The sequence below is a fragment of the Dreissena polymorpha genome, chromosome 1 (assembly GCF_020536995.1).
Source record: "Dreissena polymorpha isolate Duluth1 chromosome 1, UMN_Dpol_1.0, whole genome shotgun sequence".
Lineage (NCBI taxonomy): Eukaryota > Metazoa > Mollusca > Bivalvia > Myida > Dreissenidae > Dreissena > Dreissena polymorpha.
In genome coordinates, this window is record NC_068355.1 from 10,368,367 (window position 1) to 10,393,131 (window position 24,765).

At 36.4% G+C, this 24,765-nt stretch overlaps 1 protein-coding gene across 1 annotated transcript in view; it reads right to left on the reverse strand.

Moving 5' to 3' along the window:
• Positions 1-6,688: 6,688 nt before the first annotated feature.
• The window catches only part of LOC127870931 (twitchin-like), a 229,367-nt gene continuing 211,290 nt past the window's right edge, over positions 6,689-24,765 (reverse strand). Inside the window, 2 exon segments of the mRNA XM_052413522.1 lie at positions 6,689-7,647; positions 8,243-8,386. Coding sequence (XP_052269482.1) covers positions 7,553-7,647; positions 8,243-8,386 — 239 coding nt within the window. The 3' untranslated portion in view covers positions 6,689-7,552.

Genomic DNA, 24,765 nt, shown 5'->3' on the forward strand with positions numbered 1-24,765 from the left:
TTTTGTATTATCATTTTATTTAACACTAGAAACTGTTAAGTTTATGTGTAATACAATTATGTTCTGTTCCTAATTAAGTTCCACCGGAGTAACAATCATACTGTGACTGTGCTCGTTTTTTTATCCTGCTTTTTTTAGTTTCGCAAACTCCTGACCAGCTTACGTATACATGTTTTCTTTTATAGTAGTGTGATTCAAAATAAAGTCTTATATCTTTATCACAAATATTAACTGCCATTTCGGGAAACTTACCTGAAATATTTGCTTAAGTCTGGTACCCGTCCTTCTTTGAGTCAGGGCAGGCTACTTCAGATACATATGATTGTCTTAATGTCGCCGCAAGTCGTATAGACTAGACCGCTCGTATACAGTATTGACGCCAAGTCATCGATTTGCGATAAAAAACACCATAGTTAGCACAACGTATGGTAATACAATGTACGATAAAGAAAGCATAAACAACCGTTGTATAGAAGCATTGCAGCATATAACGTATCCATTTTAAGGTTAACGAATTTCTTTCCAGAACTCGAAAACCCCTAGAAGTTTTAACAAGTATTTCGGTCAACTATACTTTAAACCTCAATTCCCCACGCAGAACACATTATTTCGAACATGCTTAGTCATTCGATCGTTAGCACAATTATATCATAAGTCATTTTAGCATCAGGTACTCATTATAAAACAACATTCATGCACACGAAGTAAACATACGTCACGACTCGAATGATACGTTAAATACATAATAACAGCAGCGTATGATTATTTAGTCGGGTCTCTTTTGTAAATTTAGTTGTCAGGCATCACCGTGGCCTTTTCCTCACTGACATGGGGCGGAGGCCTGACCCGCTGCGGATGGTTCGGTTGCGGGGAGGAAAATAAAGGCCTTGTTGTGGATATGGTAAAGGCTTTGACTGTCAATGACCTTGTGGTTATAATTAGCAAGAAGGTAAGTCATGGCTTTGATATTATATATGATGCAAATCGGAAGTAGTTTCTTTAAACGGGTTGAATGTAAACCCATTGCATACATATCGCGTTTAATCTGCTAGGCACAGCCATTTCAACTGTTAACATTGCACACATGTAACAATTTAATAGAATGAGATTGCATAAAAAACATTTTTCAAACTTCGCTTGATCCTCAGCAGAATGACCGCTTACTTCATTTTTTCCTATGTTTGCGGTAACAAGGAAGAATAATTTAACAAAAAACATCGTGCCATTTTTCATCTGATAGGCTTTGGGTGTGTCTTATATAGTATGTTAATGTTACTATACGCAGAAGTCTAGTTGTTTCATAACGTGTAATTAAAATCATAGAAACCGAAGTTTTGCACGCACTTCTTTTAAAAATCACAAAAATATAAAGGTTGCAGAGGAGGATGTTTCAGTTTATGTTTTATCATTATAAAATACATGCTATTATTTTTATTTTCTTGCCTGAGGCAAGCCGAATGCAATCTAATTCTTATATGTGCGGTGATAACAATACGTATTTTATTTCAAAAACAAAACAAGCTGGTAATGTAACTTTTATATTTGAAACATGGTACTTTATAGGTTGAACAGCAGATATGCACTCTTTAATATTACAACAATAGAATAAATATAATTTGATTTCGTTTATGACTGTATATTGTTGTAAACCTAGGTTTAGACAGTCAATTTTTGCATAAAACCATATTGTTATTTTAACAAGTAAAATTGCATTTTAGTCACGGTGTAAATATCTTATAATTGCGTTTCTTAAACAATATTCAATATACTCGTGTCTTTAAAATGTTCATTTTTTACTTTGCAAGTATATCCACATACAATTAAGATTAACAATTGAAACATCTTTATTCTGGAAGGTCACACGGCCACGTTACTCGCGTTTCTTTACCCACATAACTGATCTCATTACATAATTTTTGCAACATAACTGGGACATCATAAGCGTGTTATCATATTAAAAGAACTTGTTCTCAGAGAGTTAAGTTGACAAACGTTTACAACAAGATTCAACAAGAAATATCTCTTTTAAAAGATGTAAGGCGTTGATTTTAATAGTTTTTAGTTGTTTAAAACAATCGTCCATTAAATCGATGCGTAATGATTTTTGCCGAGGCTGTTTTTTTGCTCTGCACAATTCTTCGCCGTATTTCATCCGCATACATTAGACCGCTTCCAACTCAGAAGAAAAGTGGAAATAGCTATGTGCAAACAGCATAAAACCAGCGAGTAGCTCGCAGTCTGTTCAGGTTTTATGCAGTTTTCTGCTCATCAGTATCTTAGGGATGGAAATGAAGCCTTTAAAGCTCGAATCCAGTAAGAAAGTCTTTAATTAAATTTAACTTTCTGAGGAACTACTAATGCGTAAAAAATACGTATCGAAGTGGTAAAGGGTTAAATGTATTAGAGCGCATTAAACAACAATTTCGAAGAATTTTCAGAGAATGTCAACGCACAACGAAAAAGTATACTTGTGAAAAAAAGCTTGGATAACAATTTTGTTGACTGTTACTCTGTTGATCACTATATATATGGATTAAACATATTTTAATCGACTCGGCAAGTATTCACGAATGATCACTTTCGTTTCCCTGAAGACCTTAATATATTTTGAACATTGGCAGTCAAAATTAATAAAGCTCCTATGTTTTATTTCGAAAATCTTAACGTAAGTAATTCTTAGCACAAAACCGACACTGACACGTGTTCTCGTTAAAGTTGTCGTTTGAAGAAAACTACAGAAATGTTATCAATAGTATTTCCTAATTGCGTATATCCTTTATGCTATACTCCACAGCAATGATTATCTATCACATTTTCAGATTATAATTGAACACTGTTTAAAGACCAAAAAGAACGTTTTGTTTAGTGCTCAGTTTCGGTATTTAAAAAAAATATGCGTAAATTCCCATTTTGCATTTGGGCGTTATGGCGCGAATGTTCTCAAACATTTTCTTGGCTCACGGTAAAGGTCAATTTAGACGGCAACCTGGAAAAGCCAACGCTGAAAAATATACGGACAGTGTACACAATTGGGAGATATTTCATCACCGGAATATGAGTTATAATCGTTAGAAATTATAAAAATCATAGTTTTACAATTGCGAAACTTGTATTTGTTTCCTTTTATATGTCCCTCAGTCTATACTGGGGGACATATCGAATAAAGGCTCGCTTACTAACAAAATTCCTGAACTCGTTTAATAAAATATGGTATGATATGACAACTCATGCCAGATCCTATATATACATGACGCTTTATGGATGAAATTAACTAATTCACAAATAAGTTCTTAGATGTTAAAAATGCTTAAATTCCTTATACTCGAATGTTAAGACCTGTATAAGAAATAATGAAAGTATGTCGTTTTCTGAGCTGTTTGATCTAACACTTGGTGTAAAGCAGGGCGAGCCTCTTTCCCCTTTTTTGTTAATATAATTTATAAATGACATCAATGACTATATGGACTTTGCTGATGACATTGCATTATTTACAACAGATCCAACAAATCTCCAGACTCAACTTGACTGTATAAGTAGATTTTCTGGGACATGGGGCCTTGAAATAAATGTAGAAAAAAAACTGAAATTTGTATTTTTGAACGCAAAAAATCTAGAAACAACTATACTTGGTGTATCAACAATATCGATGTTTTATTATAACGGAAACTTTAACCAGGCTATAAAAACACTTAATGAACAAGCACTCATAGCATATAATGGTCTTTTATTATTGTTTACTAGAGTATCATTTGATATTAAAACCAAGTTATTACTGTTTGACTCCAAAGTTGCGCCGATTATTCTATATGGTAGCGAGATATGGGGCGTATATGACTTTAAGGAAGTAGACTAACTCCATGTTAAATGTTGTAAACATATCCTTGGCTTTCGTCCCCAAACATCCGTAGTTGCAGTCCTTGGCGAATTAGACAGATTTCCTTTTTCAGTCATCTGTAAGTAAAGGGCCTTAAACTATTGGTGTAAAATTATGAAAAATTCTGAGTCTCTTCCAAACAAAATATTTACATAACACATACATGGCGTAAGTTTCAACTCATTGAATGTAAACAAAAGCTTGGGCAAAGCCATTAATAATTTATTAGATAACCTTGGTTATGGATACCTATGGTCAATGTTCGATTATAACTGTAGCTATGTACACATGTTAAAACAAAGAATCCGTGATCAATATGTACAGACTTGGTGCGACATTGTTAGCTCACAAAGCAAATGATACTATTTTAACAAATTTAAAACTGTTTTCAAACATGAAAAATATCTAGATGCAGTAGACAATGATAATTATAGAATCGCATTAACAAAACTGAGACTGTGTCCCCACCAGCTTGAGATCGAAACAGGTAGATTTAATAATGTTGATACAGTAAGAAGACTTTGTAAACTGTGTAACCTAAATGTAGTTGAATCGGAATTCCACTTTGTACTTGTTGTCCCTTGTATCATGATTTAAGACGAAAATATCCCAACTGCTTTTAATATAATGAATACATTTATTAAGCTTATGTCCTCTAATCAAACAGGAGTTTTAAGACGCCTGGCAAAATTTGTATATTTTGCTATGAAACGACGTTCCCAAATCCTTGATTGTATAAGCTCTATAAATATGTTTTGTCAGATGTATTTATGTATTTATTTTGTTTTTCGATATGTATTTGTACATAAATATTTTGATACCATGCACGTTAAACTTTACATGTTGTTTTGCTATGACCAGCTCTTTGTAATACTGTAATACTGTATTTGTAAATAGCCAAAGGCATGGATTATGCCGATTTGTATATATATGTATATATATATATATATATATATATATATATATATATATATATATATATATATATATATATATATATATATATATATATTGTTAAAAACTCAAGACACATTCAGTATGAGCTCAAATCATTATGCTAAGTACACGATTGACTTATTGTTCTTCGTATTTAGGATTTGACACGATTGACTTATTGTTCTTCATATTTAGGATTTGACACGATTGACTTATTGTTCTTCATATTTAGGATTGACACGATTGACTTATTGTTTTTCATATTTAGGATTTGAGGATAGCAACGCCTATCACAAAGATGCGTCGTTTTTAATAAGTATTTGCATAGTATTTAACAAATAATGGTCCGCTACAAAGCATAGTTTTAGTCCCAATGACAAGTTGAACACTCAAATAATCATTCTTGCTGCCCAGCGTTTTATTTTAGCCGCGGCCCCATATTGAATTGCTGGCGCGGTGATATTTGTATCAATAGTCGCAGATAACAGAAACATCACACAAATACATGATTCCCGATGAATGCTCCCCAACATATTTTAATAATTGATTCGCTAAAATAATATCATGAAAGTTGAAGCTTAATGAAGGAGTGCTGCAACAATACGCTAAACCCGTATTGCAATAAATTTTCAGTTCAAAAACCGGTATTGCAATATATTGCAATATATTGCTAACTTGTACCAGAATTATATCTCGCCAGCTAATCACCATAACTAACTTAATTACATGAACATAACCTTTGTAGTGTATGTTTAGGTTCTAGTTACATCCTATTGGCAATTCTAGCCTTTTTTACAAAATGCTTTATGAACACAATTAAATCTTTTTATTTTCGCTGTACAAAGCATTTTGTTATGATAGATAAGTATTGTCATTTTGTCCATTGGATATTCCCATTTAACATTTAAAATGTTGTGCACGTGTGTACTGCATACTATAAAGTGTATACAATAAATATCTGGGACGTTGATAATAAATAATTTATAATAAATAAATTTTATCATTATTACTTCTGTTTATGATATAATCAATTTACATTTTTATTATGTAATTAATTGTGTGTGTTTTTCGTTTTCCATAAGCTTCATCTAAAATTTAACAGTATGACGTGCAAAAGCAGATCTTGTGTATTGCGATATATATCGATATACCGGCATATTGTTGCAGCACTAAATTTTTAGTCTGAAGTAGTAGTTCGTTACAAATTAAATAGTTTAAACACTCTTTTAAAGATGATAATATGTGAAGTTTGTTGTGCTAGACGAACACATAGAATCATATGCGACAAACATTAGATCCATGAACATTATTGTACACGTAAATAAACAGATTTTTACACCTTTAACTCTGTAAAGATCTGTTCATAAGACAACCTTTACCATTTCGAACAAATAATTGAACAGTCGCAAATAGAGGATCAATCTGCCAATTTGTTTTACTTTTAGAAAGCAATATTTATTTTCCTCCGACACTCTTTGTTTACCCTACCATTTGCAGATGGGGTAATCACGTGACAAACAAGATGTCGACGTCCATACCGAGACAGCATTGTTTCGCAGTTATATACCCGTTTTTATGTTTATTAATTGTTAAAATGCCGCTCACTTTAGCTCTTAGTAATACAGAGTATAATACGGCGAAAAATCCATGTCTCCGTATTAACGTCCTTATCTTGATTTTCACGTATTAACCCCCTCTGATGTTGCGGCATAAATTCCTTCCGATTGTTTGATACGGAAGTTGTATGTTCATCTTGCGATTATCAAATCCAATTAACATGTCAATGCCATGGATTATTACTGACCAAAATATTGAAAGTAAGCAGTTACTCTAAAAACCAAGTACTATTCGTACATTTCAAAACTTCATTAGCGGAATTATGCTTTAGACATTTTAATAATATTTAAGTATGAAAGCAAATCAAAGCAGTACAGTTGTTGTTTTTCAAAAATAAACTATAATATTTAATGATAATACTTAATGTTAAAGTAATCTTTTAAAATTAATATGGAATAAATTTAACACATTCGTATATTTTATTAGTTAAATACAAACCTTTGACGTTGCTCTGAGAATCTAAGAACTCGATATTATAGCTAGGTTGCAGAGGTTTATATACCTGATGGGAAAGGGATTAAAGCTATTTTTGAACAATTAATGTGCTTATGAGCTTTGTAAATCTGCGTCAATCATGGTCACTTGAAATGTACCGTAAAGCATTTACAGGTAATTAGAAACACATGTAGTAGTATCGTTATTTCCAGCTTATTTCTTAGCAAGTATAGACATGTTTTCTCTATATACGTTACATTAAATAACACAAAATAATAATAACGTGGTGTCATACATTTAACAAGTTTCGTGCTCATTGTCATGAATTTTTCGGTAATGTCAAACTAGAAAAATTCAAGTACAAAAGCAATAAGTAAATAAATTAATAAAGAAAACTGGAGATACCAAAGGTGTACGCTTATAAATATATGTTTCATAGAAGCTTAGTACTTAATATTGCTAAAGCACGAAACAGATTTAATAACATTTTAGTTTTAGAAATAGTCTAAAATATCTTAACACAGTTTTAATATTAGCGCAAAATAACTATGAGTCGATGAACGCTACAGCGTCCATCATGTGATTAAAGTTCAAGGAGCGAGATGATTGACGTAAGTTCATCGCACGTATCAACTGGGCGACGTCAATATCCGCACACGGGGAAGAGCTGACGTTGCGAGATGATTGACGCTAGTTCATCGCACGTATCAACTGGGCGAGGTCAATATCCGCACACGGAGAAGAGCTGACGTTGACGCTCAGAGAAAACGTCCACAGACTGTTACCTGAAATAGAGTAATTGTTCTGGAATTGAATCTACAAAATATGCAATAAAATATCCTAAGTGAAAATTAAGAGCTGGAGCATTTCAACTAAACATGTACATACATAAAGTGAAAAAACACACTCGAAAACAAAGAAAATCGAACAACCACCGGAAATCCAACCTACTAAATATAGATCCAAGGTCTGACGCGCTTTAAACTAAGCCAACCTGCATGTTTTGTAAACTACAGTCTAAGTAAGTTAATGTTTTATTTTACAGACATGAAATGAAAGAATAGACACATTCGAACATAATTAAGATTTGTCATTGAACAAAAGCTTATTCTCACAACTCAATGTTAGCAGTGCTTTAAGGCGAAAAATCGAAGAGTTAAGTTTTATCATATGTTGTAAAATCGCAATTATTCATTTATCAACGTTCTCAAACTTACTGTCTACATATCTTTTAACAGAATAAACTAATTAGTTTTAAGCAAGTATCCTATCCGATTATTTAATGACAATGCTTAATAAGTATGCTGTGTAAGTCCCTGTTTTAATAAAAAAAAAAAGATCAACGCTCTTTCCTTGAGTAACATTCAAGTCTTTGTTCACCTCGGTGATTAGTGGCTTCAACGGAAAACACATCGGCGTCTGGAGCCAACACCGTCGGGATGACGAGCGTGCTGGAGTTGTTTCCGACGGAAATCTTGTAGCGTCCGCTCTCGTCTAAAATCTGCGTCCCTTTCAGCCACGTGACTGCATGAGAAATAATATATATATATATATATATATATATATATATATATATATATATATATATATATATATATATATATATATATATATATATATATATATATATATATATATACAAATGTAGTTTTATGTTTCTTTTTACAGCGCACTATTATAAGCGGTCATGAATAATTCCATATACAATTCCGGAAAATATCATAAATACCATCTTTTAACATTTCAATTGCACACCAACTATTAAGCTAATATGATAAGCAAATAAATTTTATGCAAGCACGACAAGTCGATATTCTGCTAGAACGACTAGTAATTATAAGTGTAGAATTGTTAACTTCTATGGTGTCAAACTATATACTTCATTTTATTTAAATTCCATTTGTATATCGTCACTCGTGGATAACATATTTATACAGCGGGTTTATGTAATATTATCCGTACATGGACCTCCGATGCATTTACATTCGAACCCAAACTATTGCTTAAACTTTCAGACACTTCTTCTTAACAACCTCAAAAACAAATGTTTTCAAACTCGTTGGTTCATATTTAGAACGTGCAAGGCAAAATGACGTCACGAACCACGTGGTATGGCCACACTGGTATAGTTGGGCCAAATCTTTAAGACTACACGTCGCAATCACTAAATTAGCACGTAATCATACGGAATCCGGATAGTGCCATCTATTATCACTCCCTTCTTTCATCAAAGGCGACACACGATATTTTGTGCGACACACGAAGCGACACATGATATTTTGCGCGATACACGAAGCGACGTGCGAGAATGTACCATGAAATATCGCCCTTGTATAAGTAGCCCAAAAGGCATATATCGTGGTAAATATCGCGTGTCGCTTCGTGTATCGCGCAAAATATCGTGTGTCGAATCGTGTATCGCGCAAAAAAATCGTTTGTCGCTTTGAGTATCGCGCAAAATATCGTGTTTCGCGTTCAAAGGGCGACACACGAAACACGAAGCGAAACACGATTTTTTGCGCGACACACGAAGCGATACACGATATTTTATTATTCAAATATCGCTCATATTATCCGAATGTCGTGTTTCGCGGTCTAATTTCAGATCGCGACACACGAATCGATATGCGATATTTGTTCTCTTCAAATATCGCTGTAATAATATCGCTTGTCGACTCCCGCGTTTTTTAAACGGTGTTACAGTAATTATTAACCATTTGTTTTCAAAATGGCTGCCCTCGATGCTCTATGACGCAAACATATCCCCTTTTTGTCTCCCCTGATTTTTTGAAAACACGAGAGTCGACATATGTGTCATGTTGAGCATTTTTATCGTAAATTTAGATTTTATTAAAAACATAAAGTAAAGCAAGCAAACAGTTATGTAAATATTAAAAACAAGACAAACACAGTTGTTCAGTTTACAGACTTTGATTCTAACATTAAAATGGTATTTAAATGATAAAATAAAAATAAAGTTATAAGCAAAAGCAGATATTCATTTTTCAATAAAAAACATCGACCATGTTCTGACATCTTACACATTTTCGCTTATGAATATCGCTGGACTAGTTCTTTTAAAATCACAAAATTCTTTTCCGGCAAAAGATTTTTGTTTAAGATTGAAAGCGATTCTTAAACAAAATATTATAAAAAAAAACACTGGGGTGTATTATTTTATGTACAATTTTATTTTTTAATGATGTAAAATATCATTCATTTATGTTTCCAATCTTTGTTTATCGATAGATCTTTGAACATGGCTGCGGGTCACGTGATAGCCAATATGGCGGCGGTCATTTGAGGTTACAATACACTAAATGATCGCTTCATGTAGGATCGCTTCATGTAGGGCTGTACTCTCTAAAAAAATATCATAGTTGACAGGAAGGCAAGTTTTACACTTTTTACCATTATTCGGGTGTTATCTTGCGGAGATAATGGTAGGGCATGAATAGGTTTTCACTACTGAATCCCTGAAATATGATACACGTGAAGACTATAGTAAACCATTGCACTAGAAAAGGTTACATTCCACTAAGAAACGGCCGAAAAAAAAGTTGCAAAAACAGTCGATTTTGATTTGTGTCAAGTTCTTTCTTGCATTGTACAAGACATATCTTTTTTATTGCATAAATCGATTCCGCTTAGAATGGCCTTTAAGAAAAGGTATGGTTATGGGGGTCTCTATGTGCAAAATGTTGCATTTATTTTCGCTCAAAGTTGTCGCTTTTACATTGAATAATATAAGGAAACTATTTTGTGTATTATGACCTAAACGCAAAACCAGGCCTAGTCACAAAGGAGCTGTATTTACAGAAAATCATCATTTTTTTAGTGGGATATGACGCGTTTGGCAAATTTCACGGAATAAATGCGTTTGTTTCACGAATTTAAGGAGTATCGTGAGTTTTTAAGAAGAACATACGTTTTCAGAGGAAAATAAGAAAAAAAACGTACAAACACTCGTCTTGAGCATCTCAAATCGCAACAATTTGTGCTGAAAGAGCTCATGAACACGTTTTAATAGTTGTTTACTTCTTTTTCTACATAGCTTGTAACAATATTCCAGTATTTTGACCGATTGTAATTATTTAGGGTAATCGTTTTACGCCTGAACGCCCGTTATAAATCAAAGCTCCGAACGCGAAAGCCACATGGCTTATCAGGCGTTATAGTAAAATGCATTTTCAAGCATTTCTACGTGAAAGATCGGTCTGAAAATTGGCATGCACATAGAAAATAGGTTTATAAGTATCGAGAAGTGCTTATTTTTAGCGATGTTAACAGTAAACGTTGTCTTATAGGTTACAATACACTAAATGATCGCTTCATGTAGGGCTGTACTCTCTAAAAAAAATATCATAGTTGACAGGAAGGCATGTTTTACACTTTTTACCATTATTCGGGTGTTATCTTGCGGAGATAATGGTAGGGCATGAATAGGTGTTCACTACTGAATCCCTGAAATATGATACACGTGAAGACTATAGTAAACCATTGCACTAGAAAAGGTTACATTCCACTAAGAAACGGCCGAAAAAAAAGTTGCAAAAACAGTCGATTTTGATTTGTGTCAAGTTCTTTCTTGCATTGTACATGACATATCTTTTTTATTGCATAAATCGATTCCGCTTAGAATGGCCTTTAAGAAAAGGTATGGTTATGGGGGTCTCTATGTGCAAAATGTTGCATTTATTTTCGCTCAAAGTTGTCGCTTTTACATTGAATTATATAGGGAAGCTATTTAGTGTATTATGACCTTGATCGATTCTGGGATTGTCTATAGGTTACATTACACCTAATCAATTTGTATCCCTCCGTGGTCGAAAGTAGTGCCTATTTCTAAATAGTTCCTTTTCTCTTCTTGAATAAAAGCCATTTAACAATGTGAGACATGCATTTAGTGGTTAATTGTAATATCCTGCTTGTGTCTATAGTACTTAGATGCCTTGGATTGGAAGCTAACTTAAAAGATGAACTTTTGGGGGGTGTTTTCTATTGTGTTGGGCTTTTGTCGAAATTAGGCTTCCGAAACACGTTTTTCTACGGTGGGTGCATTCGACAGCGATTTACTTTCTTAGAAAATTTGAGACGGTATATTTTTGATTGCAGATATTGGAAGAGGACAGATCCATCTTTAAAATGATACCAGGTTCGGAAAAAATGATTATCGGAACGGAGAGAAAAATGCGTTGAAAGTTGTCAGTTTTATAATTGAACCCTGTGGGAATCGGAATTAGTGTAATATAATCTATAGACAATCCCAGAAATCGATAACTCCCGGATTACCACCCCTAAAAACTCGCATGCGCTGTAATTACGGTACTGAATATCAATACAGGGACCTATATAGGTACCTGAACAAGTAAAGGAAGTGAAGTGATTATATTTAGTATATTTGTAGATTTAAATAGTTTCTATCATCGATTTGATCATCACATAGTAGTTCAAGCATAAAAGTTCGTCTTTTTAAATTAATATTTTTTATCAATTATTTGTGGATTAATAGAAACTAGGTTCATCTGCAATTTTTAAGAGTAACAAAACTCAGCATGAATTAGGGCCAGATTGTCATTTTACATCTTATTTGAAGGTTACGCATGGTATCTGATCTTCATAACGGAATCTACAGATGTGCAGAATGTGGTGTCACAGACATACCAATTAAAACGGCTCCCACTGAGGGAATGCTTTCTAGCCTCGATCGCATATGGGTTTTTTTTTCAAGACCATTATCTTGCTTAAATTGACAGTCCTTTAATTAACGAATAAAAACATCACTTATTTTGTTCGAGTTTTAAGTGTTTATTTTCAATATAAACTTTAACGTGAAAATTTAATAAAGACATTAATACTTTTATGGAATGTATCGAACATTATTAGAACTATTTAAGTTTACTTAAGGCTCCATTTGTGTCATGCTGAACATTTTTATCGTAAATTTATATTCGATGAAGAAAATATCATAAAACAAGAAATCAGTCAAGTAAATATTGAGAATAACACACACACAGTTGTTAAGGCTGTAGACTTTGATTTTGCCAGTAAAATGTTATTTAAATAAAAAATAAAGTTAAAGGCAAAAGCAATTAAGTACTTTTCAATAACAAAAACTTTTCCATGTTCTGACATATTACACATTTTCGCTAATGATGTCATTTAAAATCGAACAATTAACACAATTTATTTCGGGCTAAACATTTTTGTCTTAGCCTTAAAGCGAGTTTTAAATACACATATTAATTTAAAAAAAACACTTGAGTTTTAGTCTAAACCAGGTACTTTTTTAGTTAAAAATGTTTGCCTCTACCTGAAATCTAAATTGCTAATAAATATATACAAACCAATTTTAGTTAAAATCACAAACTTTATTTCTTCTATAGATTTTGCATTACTTTTAAAAATAATATTTAAATAAAATATATTAATAACGAAATAATAAATGTTTAGAAAAACAAAGATATTTACTATTCAATAAAAAAATGTCTGCCTCGGTCCTGATTCCTATAAATTTTCTTAATGAGTATCTCCGGAACTATAAAAGATTTTTTTAAAGAAAGTAAAAGTATTTATAACAAAGGCAGATATCTCATTTTGGAAGGATATATATAGTAAGGCGGGAAGAGCAGACGTGTTTTTTGGAGCTCTGACAAAACTTGGATTTCTTTGTTAATTTCTACAGGAAAACAATCATTTTAGTATCGAAATAAAGGATATAGTGTGAACTATTCATCAGTGTAAAAATGCTATTGAAATGACAGGAAGAAAAAGGAAAGATAAGAAGAAAAGAAGTGAAAGTGATGAGAATTTTGAAGAAAGCAAACGTATAAACACCCAAAATTCGCTAGGGGGCTTGGATCAGCCAGGTACTGGGAGAAGCAAACTCAGTCCTACACCACGAAGGGATAAGCGTGAGCACAGGTAACGCATTTGACGTGCTGAGTTGTGTGAGCGATAGTGACACCAACGAAGAAGGGATTAACGAAGGATTTTACGGGAACACCATTCACACATCCAACGTGCAAAGTAGTGTGAGCGACGTTAACCAATTCGCCGAGCCAAAGCTGCCTAAAACTATGGAAGGCAAAACGGGTCAGCACAACATGGGGCCAACAAACGCAGACATTATTGCAATGCTTTGCAAAATTGACTTAAAACTAAACGACATGGACTCACGATTAAAGACACTCGAAGGACTGGAGAAGAAAATTGATAATTTCGATAAGGATCTCAAAAAACTATGGGCACACATGGACACAGTAACCAAAGATACCAGGGACAAAGTGGACAGGGTGGAATATAAAATTGACTCTGTAGGCGTTGATATTGAGGGAGCTAGAAGAAAGATATTAGACTTGGAAAAGGACAACAGCAAATTAAGAGAGGACATGAACTACGTGCAATCACAAAGCATGCGGAATAACTTAATATTTGGAAACATCCCTGAAGAACCAAATGAAACCCCTAACAAATGTGAACAATTAGTGAGAGACTTCATGTCGGAGAAACTCAAACTGTCCAGGGAAGCGGTGGCTGCTATGAAATTCGAAAGTGTGCACAGGTTGGGCCATTAAAACACAACTAGCAGAGGAACCAACGGAAAAGGCGGCGAGGAGAGGCACCGAAGCATTGTTTAAACATTTTCATTCTTCGGCGACAGAGAGCAAGTTCGCGGAAGTAGCAAGAACCTCCGAGGAACGCCGTTCTATGTTACGGAACAATTCCCACCGGAAGTCGAGGCAAAAAGACGGCGTCTCTTCAGAAGAGTTAAAGAGGAAAAGCAGGCGGGAAAACGGGCGTGGGTGTCATATGACACTTTGTACGTTGACGGCAGGCCAATAAATAACGCGTATGAGGGACCGGATGGACTTAAGTGTGTAGTCTGGAACTGCAACGGATTGAGCGCAGCCAAACGAGAGGATCCAGATTTCCTTGCCATTGTATCACAGTATGACCTAATTATTTTTTTAGAATCATGCACATGTAAAGCAAGCAAACTCGAACTATCAGGATGCGATTGCCACAATTTTTATAGGAAATATAGACATAGGCAAGCTAAGCGCAACAGTGGCGGTATAGTAGTATATACACGCAATAGCATAACCAGTGGCATATCGGTTGTTAAAAATATTCATGATACAATAATATGGCTTAAACTACATAAATCGTTTTTTAACAAGAACGAAGATATATTTATTGCAGCGGTATATATATATATATATATGGGGTAGTGATTTTCCGATGGCCAACTTGATAGATACGGACCTGTTCGAAAGTCTCCGTAACGATATAAACCATTTCCAATCGTTGGGCACAGTTATGTTAGCTGGGGATTTTAACGCTAGAACAGCGTGTAAAAGTGATGCTATTCTTTCCGATGCATATATATATACGATATTGACCCCGACTTCTATTTAGCTGATAGCACGTTACCAAGATTTTCAATGGACAAGGGAAGTAACTCTCAATGAAATAGTTAACTTGATTTATGCGGGAGGCGGTAAACTACAACGGGCGAGGCATGGTCAGGGGTTATAACCCAAAAAAAAGGTTAGGGTAAGGGTTAGGATTAGGGGTCGGGTTAGGGTAAGGGTTGGGTTTAGGCTAGCCCAAACCCTAACCCGACCCCTAACACTAACCCAAACCCTAACCCTAACCCTCTAACCCCCCCCCCCCTTGCGCAATACCATACCATGCCTCGCCCGTTGTAGTTTTCCGCCTCCCGATTAATGCAAGGCCACGACAGTAAGAATCGCTAACGCTAGATTGGGCTCTGATTTTAGCATTGGTAAATATACATGTTTTAATACTCATGGCGCAAGTGTCATCGATTACCTGTTAATAAGTGAACATCATTTAAATACCGTAGATAACTTCTTTGTAAACGATTTTAACAATTTCAGTGATCATGCCCCGTTGTCTTTCAATGTAATATGCAACATGCGAGTTACAGTAGAAGAACCATATATATGTGAGTACGTTAAATGGCGGGATGATGAAAAACAGCATTTCCGAAAGGGATTAATACATCTACATTTACATCATACGTCGGCGCAATCACACTTGATTATTACGCGACGGGTGGTGCTAGGGCAAGAGGAAGATATGAAATAATAGGATAGATAGAAGAGATTTGATAGTTAATAGTATAGAGATAGTAAAAAGTTTTGCCAGCTTCGTTTTGTCCTCTTCAACCCAGACCTCTCCGGTTACGGTGGCCGCGGCCGGCACAGCAATGGGAATCACTAGGGGTTACTTGAAGCTGGGAACCTAACAGTGATTAGAAGGTGAGTGAGGAAAGCCCCTGCTTGACGGATACCAAGTCAGGGGCCTCTGCGACTGACGCAGGGAGGTGGTTCCAAACGGATATGGTTCGTGGAAAGAATGAGTTCTTGTGGTAAGATGTGGATGTAGACGGCTGGTGGTACTTCTTGTTATGGTCCTTAGGGCGACTTGGGGCTTGTACAAGGTATTGGTTGGCTGGGATATCCACCAGGTCATTGATGATTTTGTACAGCATTGTGAGTTGCGCTTTGGTCCGTCGTGACTCAAGCGTCTCCCACCCCAAGTGCTCGATCATGGAGGATACGCTGCTGGTGTTGTGGTATCGGTTGGTAACATATCTAGCAGCCCTCCTCTGTACCATCTCAAGCTTGTAAGCCAGGTCCTTTGTAAATGGGTTCCACACTGTGGAGCAATACTCAAGGCCTGGCCGGACAAGAAAGGTGTATGCCGTGGTCTTGACCTTCTCATTGCTGACGCGTAGGTTGCGCTGGAGGAAGCCGAGTGTACTGTTTCCCTTTTTCGCCGTGATGTCAATATGGTGGTTTCATGAAAGGTTTTGGGACAAGGTTACTCCCAGGTACTTGGTAGTCGAGTCAGTCTCGAGGATGTGGTCTTTCAGGGAGTAACGGAACATGATTGGGTTCCTCTTTCTGTGGACACGGAGAATGCTACACTTCTCTGGGTGAAAGTCCATACCCCATTGTTTCTCCCATACGGCTAGCTTTATCAGGTCGTTTTGTAGGATCAGTCAGTCTTCTTCCGAGTTGATTTCGCGATAAACCACACAGTCATCTGCGAATAGCCTTACTCTGGATGTGACATGTAGTGGCAAGTCGTTGATGAAGACAAGAAATAAGATGGGTCCGAGGACGCTTCCCTGAGGGACTCCGCTAATGACGGGTGCTGGCTCGGATGTTGCTCCATCAACGACTACCCTCTGCGTGCGATCTGTCAGAAAGGCTTCAACCCACTTCAAGGTGTTACCCCTGATGCCATAGTGGTTCAGTTTGGTGAGCAGGCGACTGTGCGGGACCCGATCGAAGGCCTTGCTGAAATCAAGTACAGCAAGGTCATGTTGTTTATGGCGGGCCATGGAATGGACGAGCTCATTGGTCAGCGTCAGTAGCTGGGTTTCGCAGCTAAGTCTTCTCCTGAAACCGTGTTGACAGTCCGTGAGGATGGCATGTCTATTAAGGTGGCCCATTGTTTTGCTTACAATAATGTGCTCCAGTATCTTACATGCTATGCATGTCAGTGAAGCCGGCCTGTAGTTGCTGGCTTTGAACCTTTCCCCTTTCTTGAAAATTGCCGACACATTGGCTGTCTTCCACACGTCTGGTATACTGCCATTTGAAAGGCACTTACTGTATATAATGTTCAGAAAAGGAGCACACTGGTCTGCAATCTCTTTGTAGATGCGTGCAGAAATTAAGTCCGGACCGGCCGCTTACTGTACATTAAGTTTCCTGAGAAGGGCACGTATACCTTCTGTGGTTATGTTTATGTCTGGCATGATAGGTGATGGTTCGCCCTCAGGTGTTGGGATGCTGGAACTGTCCTCCTTGGTGAATACTGAGTGGCACTGTCGGTTTAGGATGTTGGCCTTTTCAGTCGGATCGTCGTGTAAATTTCCTTTATCCTTCAGTGCAGCTACCCCACAATTATCTTTCCTTAAGGATTTGATGTAATTCCATTTTTTTCTGTTTCGAGTGTTGTTCTGTGTAAGTGAGATCAACTTCAATTAAGTTTTCAATATATCTCCAGTATTCTTGTCTTTCATGTTTCTGGGTTTTTTTCTTAGCGTGACGGTATCGGCGTCTATCCTTAAGGGAACCAGTAGATTTAAATTTGGAATGAAGTTTGTTCCTTTTTCGATATAGAGACTTGATTGTTTTTGTGATCCATGGTTTTTAGACTTTGTTCCCCGAGAGGGTCTTTGTTGGGATATACTTGCTGATCAGCGACTTCAGTTTGTTCTCGAAAGCCTCCCAAGTGTGGTCGACTGAGATGTTGGCTGTATTTTCCATGAACTCTGGTAGGTAGGCAGACAGTTCATCTCTGAGACTGTCGAAATCAGCTTTCTTGTACAGGTGCGCTCTTACGAACTCTCATTGGGCGAAGACTGGACTCTACAAAGATGGCATAATGATCCGCTATGCCAGGCAGTACTTCGCAGCGATTTACGAGTGATTGGTTATTGGAGAAGAAGAGGTCAAGCAAGTTTTCTGTGTACTCGGTGATTCTTGTGGGTTTATCAACAGTCTGGACAAGGAAAGCGTTTTGGAAATGTCAAGTAGCTGTTGGCACTGCTCCATATGTGTGGCCTGTGGCTTTGGACACTCATTTTCCCAGTTTGTGTCGGCGAGATTGAAGTCGCCGCCCAGCCATAAGTGAGCTCCTCTTGGTATTCTGTATTGGAGAGGCAGGTGTCCAGTAAATCGAGGTATTCAGGAGCTGTATTGGATGAAGGCTTGTAAAATGCCCCAACATATAAGTCCTGGGCTCCCTTGACCTTGATCTTGCACCAAACCACCTCACAGTCGCCTGTGGGATTCACTTCTGCTGGCTCATCACGTATTTGTCGGACACAAGGAGATATACACCACCACCATGGCATCATTTTGTCGATCGCGGCGATATGACTTGAATTGGGGTGGGAAGACCTCAGATGAGCTGACGCTGCTGTCTAGCCAGGATTCGGACCCGATGACTAGATCAGCTTGTGTGGAGGCTATCATGTTCTCCAGTTGTGCCTTCTTTCCCGGACTCTTGATGGACTGGCAGTTGATAATAAGAACCCTGAGTGGCAAGTCATAGCGCTTCTCAGGTCTAGCATCCGTGGTGGAGCTATGGAGCCTACGGTTTGGTGACGATGTGGCGTTGGGGCAGCTGAAACTGATTTCGCTGTCCAAGTTAGAGTTTAGACTCAGATTTGCGAAGCTGTTGCTTGTGTCAAACAGTGTTGTGTTGAAGATGCCAGTTGAAAAATTGGGCATACCACACTGGACGCATTCCCAGCTGTAATTTGCTAGTGCCTTAAACACTGTGTCTGGCATGCCCATGTATTCTTGGTGGTACCAACAGTCACATGTATCACAAATACACTTTGTTTTCCTGTCCACTTGCAAGCTTGGTTACAGATGGCACGTGGAAACTTCAGTCTTCTAGGGCCTGGGTTTGGCTCTATATCCGCTAGTAGTAGGGAACATATGTATAGTAAGACCAGACTAATGCGGCATACAGGGCCCTTGGTTTTACCCATGTGTAGTTTCATGCTAGTAATGAACTGTGTTTGTAGACTGATGGCAGGTCTGTCTTGTACGAGCAAGGGCATTGTTGAGGGTATGTTCTCCGTGTGGCATGGTAATTTGGTGATTTTACAGTCTAAACATGATTACCATTCGGGATGAAAACTCCGATGACCAGGCTGATTGTTTACATTTGACCGCTATGAATCATGGGAAAAACAAGATGGCGGACTATTTGGCTTCAATAGATCCAACAATGAGAAGTCTGAAAATGATGTGGATGGATAATATTGGGCTGACAAACCTGACCAAAATGTTAAGACAGCATTTATTAAACAAAAGCAATAAGTAATTCCATGCTAAACAGCAGTTGCCTGCAGAAAGAAATAAATTTAGTGTAGAGCGAGAACAGGAAGCGACCTTTCCGCACCACCGGAAATAGGTTACATCTATAAACAGGGCTCCGGATTTTAACGATCTACTCCAAAGCCATATCGAACAAAGCGACACAAATATTGACACCATTGTAAAAAAAAAATCACCAATATTGTAAGAGATGTTGCTGACCCATTATTTATCAAGCACGTTAAAAAATATCCACAATTTGAACGACACACTATATCGGATAGCGATAAATGGTTTGATCAAGAATGTAGAGAAGCGAAACGATCATATAAAGATGCATTGTATATACATGTATATATAACAACTCACATAGTGATACAGATAGAGTAAAAATGTGTCAATTAAAACGTACTTCTAAATTAATCACAAAAAGAAGCGTAAGGCGTACAATCTCAGACGCTGTAAACAATTCGAACATCTTAAACGGCACAAATCCAAGGACTTTTGGAAGTACTTTAGATCACACAATCCATCAGGTTGTACTAGCAACACGTCACTTAATGACTTTAAGAATCATTTCCAGCAAATGTTTTCAAATGAAAATTCTAATGATAATGCTAACGCAGAAGATTTTAATTCAAACCATGACTTCGACAATTTTGACAACGTATATGGGGACCTTGATAACCAAATAACGTATAGTGAAGTAATTAAAGCTATTGCCGTCTTAAAGAAATGTAAATCACCTGGCGTAGATAAATTGCTTAACGAATATTTTATGGAAACCTGTGATATTTTGGCGGGTAACATTACAACGATTTTAACATGATTTTAAATACAGGCAAATTTCCGTTATCTTGGACTGAAGGGATTATAATCCCTATACATAAGAAGGGTGATAAATCCAAACCCTAGTAATTATAGAGGCATCACCTTATTAAGTAACTTCGCAAAGTTGTTTACATGTGTACTCAACCAGCGAATAACAACATGGTGTGAAATAAACGATGTTATATCTGACGCGCAGTTTGGGTTTAGAAAAGGCAGGTCAGCAATAGATGCGGTTTTCATACTCCATTCAGTTATTCAAAAATATGTTAATATGAATAAACGATTGTATTGCTGTTTCATAGATATGAAACGTTGTTTTGATTCTATATATTTAAATGCACTGTGGTTAAAGTTATACAAGTCCAATTTGGACGGCAAAATGTTGCGCATAATACGCAGTATGTACCAGTCGGTCAAAGCATGTGTTAGACATTGCAACACATACTCGGAGTATTTTAATATAGCAATCGGACTAAGGCAGGGGGAGATAACATCGCCGATCCTTTTTTCTCTTTTCGTGGACGATCTTGAAATGTTTTTACAAAAAAAGACATAATGCTGGAATAAATATACAAGACATTTGTTTAATTCTACTTCTGTTTGCAGACGATATGGTTGTCATAGGTGAAACGCCGGAAGACCTACAACAGTCTATCGACCGTTTATATGAATATTGTAATACCTGGGGTTTGCAAGTAAACATTCCAAAAACCAAAATTATTGTTTTCCGCAAACGCGGAGCTATAAAACGTAATGAGCGGTGGGTATATGGTAACGAAAACATAGACATTGTTAATGATTTTATTTATCTGGGTGTAACCCTTAATTATACAGGGAACTTTAATCTCAATACTAAAACTTTGCGTGGTAAGGGCTTAAAAGCACTCAACGTATTGTTAACCAACCTGAAAACTTATAATTGTAAACCAAAGGTAGCTTTGCAGTTATTTGATGCTTTTGTGTCTTCAATTATCACACACTCGTGTGAAATATGGGGTTTCTCAAAGTGTAGCGAGTTGGAAAAATTGCACCTTAAATTCTGCAAAGCTGTTCTTGGTGTCAATAAATCAACCTCAAGTGTAGCCGTTTACGGTGAACTTGGTAGATACCCGTTGTATATTAACAGATATGAACGTATTGTAAAATATTGGTTTAAAATAAGTAGAAGCGAAAACATTATATTACGATATATATTGGAAGATGGTCTAATTGCCGTAAATGACAATACATTGAACTGGTTTGGGAAGGTCAGGGCCTTACTATCTAAATACGGATTTAATTATGTTTGGTCTAATAACTCACAAATCAACGAGGTTAATTTTTTGTCATTGTTTAAACAAAGAGTTATCGACGAATAATTACAATAGTGGAATCGAGATATTTATGATAATAGGGAACCAATTGTATACAAAGCAATTAAAACAACATTTTCGTTTGAACCATATTTAGAGACGATTGTTTCAAGAAATTTAAGAACAGCGATTTCGAAAATACGCATCTGTGCTCATAACTTGAGACTACAGACTGGAAGATACGATAGATTAGAACGAAACTTGCGACTCTGCCAATTATGTGACAGTAATGAAATAGAAGATGAATACCACTTTTTGTTGAAATGTTCTAAATTTGCCCAAATTAGAGAAAACTACATTAAAACCTATTATAGAGTCAGACCTAGTATGTTCAAACTCCTCACAATATTATTAACTACAGAAAATAAAAATGAAATGCTAAAGTTAGGAAAGTTCGTTTCAGAAGCACTCAAGATTCGCAATCGTTATACCAATAATAATGTATAATTTATTCAATGTATTTGTTTTATAGTTTAACATGTATATTGAATACAATATGACATCATGTGATATGCTTTATTTGAACATGTATTGTTTTTAGTATATGATGATATAGATGTTGCATTCATATTAATTATATGTATTATCCGGTACAGTTTCGATACCTGATTTTGTGATTATGATTCGAATGTATAATGTGTGCTCCTTCGAAAGTATAATTATTGTAATATTTCGAAATTATATTTATTTTTATATTTTACTGATTATAGACTATGCCGATGTATTATGATACAAGTTCAACTATAATTTGTAATTGTGCCGTTGCTACTTAAAATGTATGTGGTTTGGATGCGCACTGTTATATTCTATGCTCCTTCAAATTACAATTAATGTTTTACCTTTATGATTACAAAAGTAGTAAAAAGCATTCATATGTAGCAATATACACTGTTAACATGTGATTTAAAACGAGTTTTGTTCAAGTATCTGTAAAGTTCATCCATAACTATTATATAACAATTTCTGCTAAATCCACTTACTATATTCATGTATTTGTATTATTGTTTTTGTTAACACTAGAAACTGTAAGGTTTATGTGTAATAAAATTATGTTCTGTTCTGTTCTGTTCTGTTCTGTAATAAAACTGTGCACCTCGGGCATAGATCTGTCAAAGTTTCGCTAATTAATATCTCTTGAACTATGTACGCTAAAAATCACGAAGTTTACTTCAGACTATTCGAATAAGTACATTCAGTAAAGAAATAATTGTGTTTTAAGCAAAGACAGAACTGAAAGGAGTACTTAAAAATAGCTTAATAGGCATTAAACTATACGTGTTGTCACTTAATATTGTTGGGAATTTTGCGTGTTTTATATTTTAACGATGTTAAATATAATTCATAAATGTTTCCTATCTTTGTTTATTGTTAGACTTTTGAACGCGGTAGTCTACCAGATTCTTCAGTGCCGTCAAAGGCAGCGGGTCATGTGGTAGCCAATGTGGCGGTGGTCAATAAATCGTTTCTGGGAGTAAATATTATTACAATAAGGAATACATTTTATTTTAAGTAAATTTGTTGAAAAAAAATGCTTGTCGAATACAGTATTATTTTTAGTCGATCAAAGGGAATACACATGTACTTCAAAATATGCATTAACATATGAAATGAATGCGATTCCGTTTGTAGCACGCACGAATTATAAACAAAGAATTTAAAACATAAATAAATATACTCACACCAAAACAATAATTAACTGTGAAACGTCTAACGACATGTGTTTCATCAAGAACGGCAACGCAAAAAGACACACAACTCGATATCGTGAATGTGATACAAACAAACTAAGAAGGATTTCCAAAAATAATTCCGGGACATCAAAAAGCATTCCGTTTTTCATGGAGATGACACAATACCTGTATCAACATCACTAACATACGTACCTGTGTGGACCTCGTCATTGCACTAACATACGTAACTGTGTGGACCTCGTCATAAACCAACATACATACATGTGTGGACCTCGTCTTTCACCAACATACGTACCAGTGTGGACCTCTTCATACACCAACATACGTACCTGTGTGGGCCTCTTCATACACCAACATACGTACCTGTTTGGACCTCGTCATACACCAACAAACGTACCTGAGTGGACCTCGTCAGTGAACCAACATACGTACCTGTGTGGACCTCGTCTTTCACCAACATACGTACCAGTGTGGACCTCTGCATACACCAACATACGTACCTGTGTGGGCCTCTTCATACACCAACATACGTACCTGTTTGGACCTCGTCATACACCAACAAACGTACCTGAGTGGACCTCGTCAGTGAACCAACATACGTACCTGTGTGGACCTCGTCTTTCACCAACATACGTACCAGTGTGGACCTCTTCATACACCATCATACGTACCTGTGTGGGCCTCTTCATACACCAACAAACGTACCTGTTTGGACCTCGTCATACACCAACAAACGTACCTGAGTGGACCTCGTCAGTGAACCAACATACGTACCTGTGTGGACCTCGTCATACACCAACATACGTACCTGTGTGGACTTCGTCAGTGAACCAACATACGTACCTGTGTGGACCTCGTCTTTCACCAACATACGTACCAGTGTGGACCTCTTCATACACCAACATACGTACCTGTGTGGGCCTCTTCATACACCAAAATACGTACCTGTTTGGACCTCGTCATACACCAACAAACGTACCTGAGTGGACCTCGTCAGTGAACCAACATACGTACCTGTGTGGACCTCGTCATACACCAACATACGTACCTGTGTGGACCTCGTCATACACCAACATATGTATCTGTGTGGACCTCGTCATACACCAACATACGTACCTGTGTGGAACTCGTCATACACCAACATACGT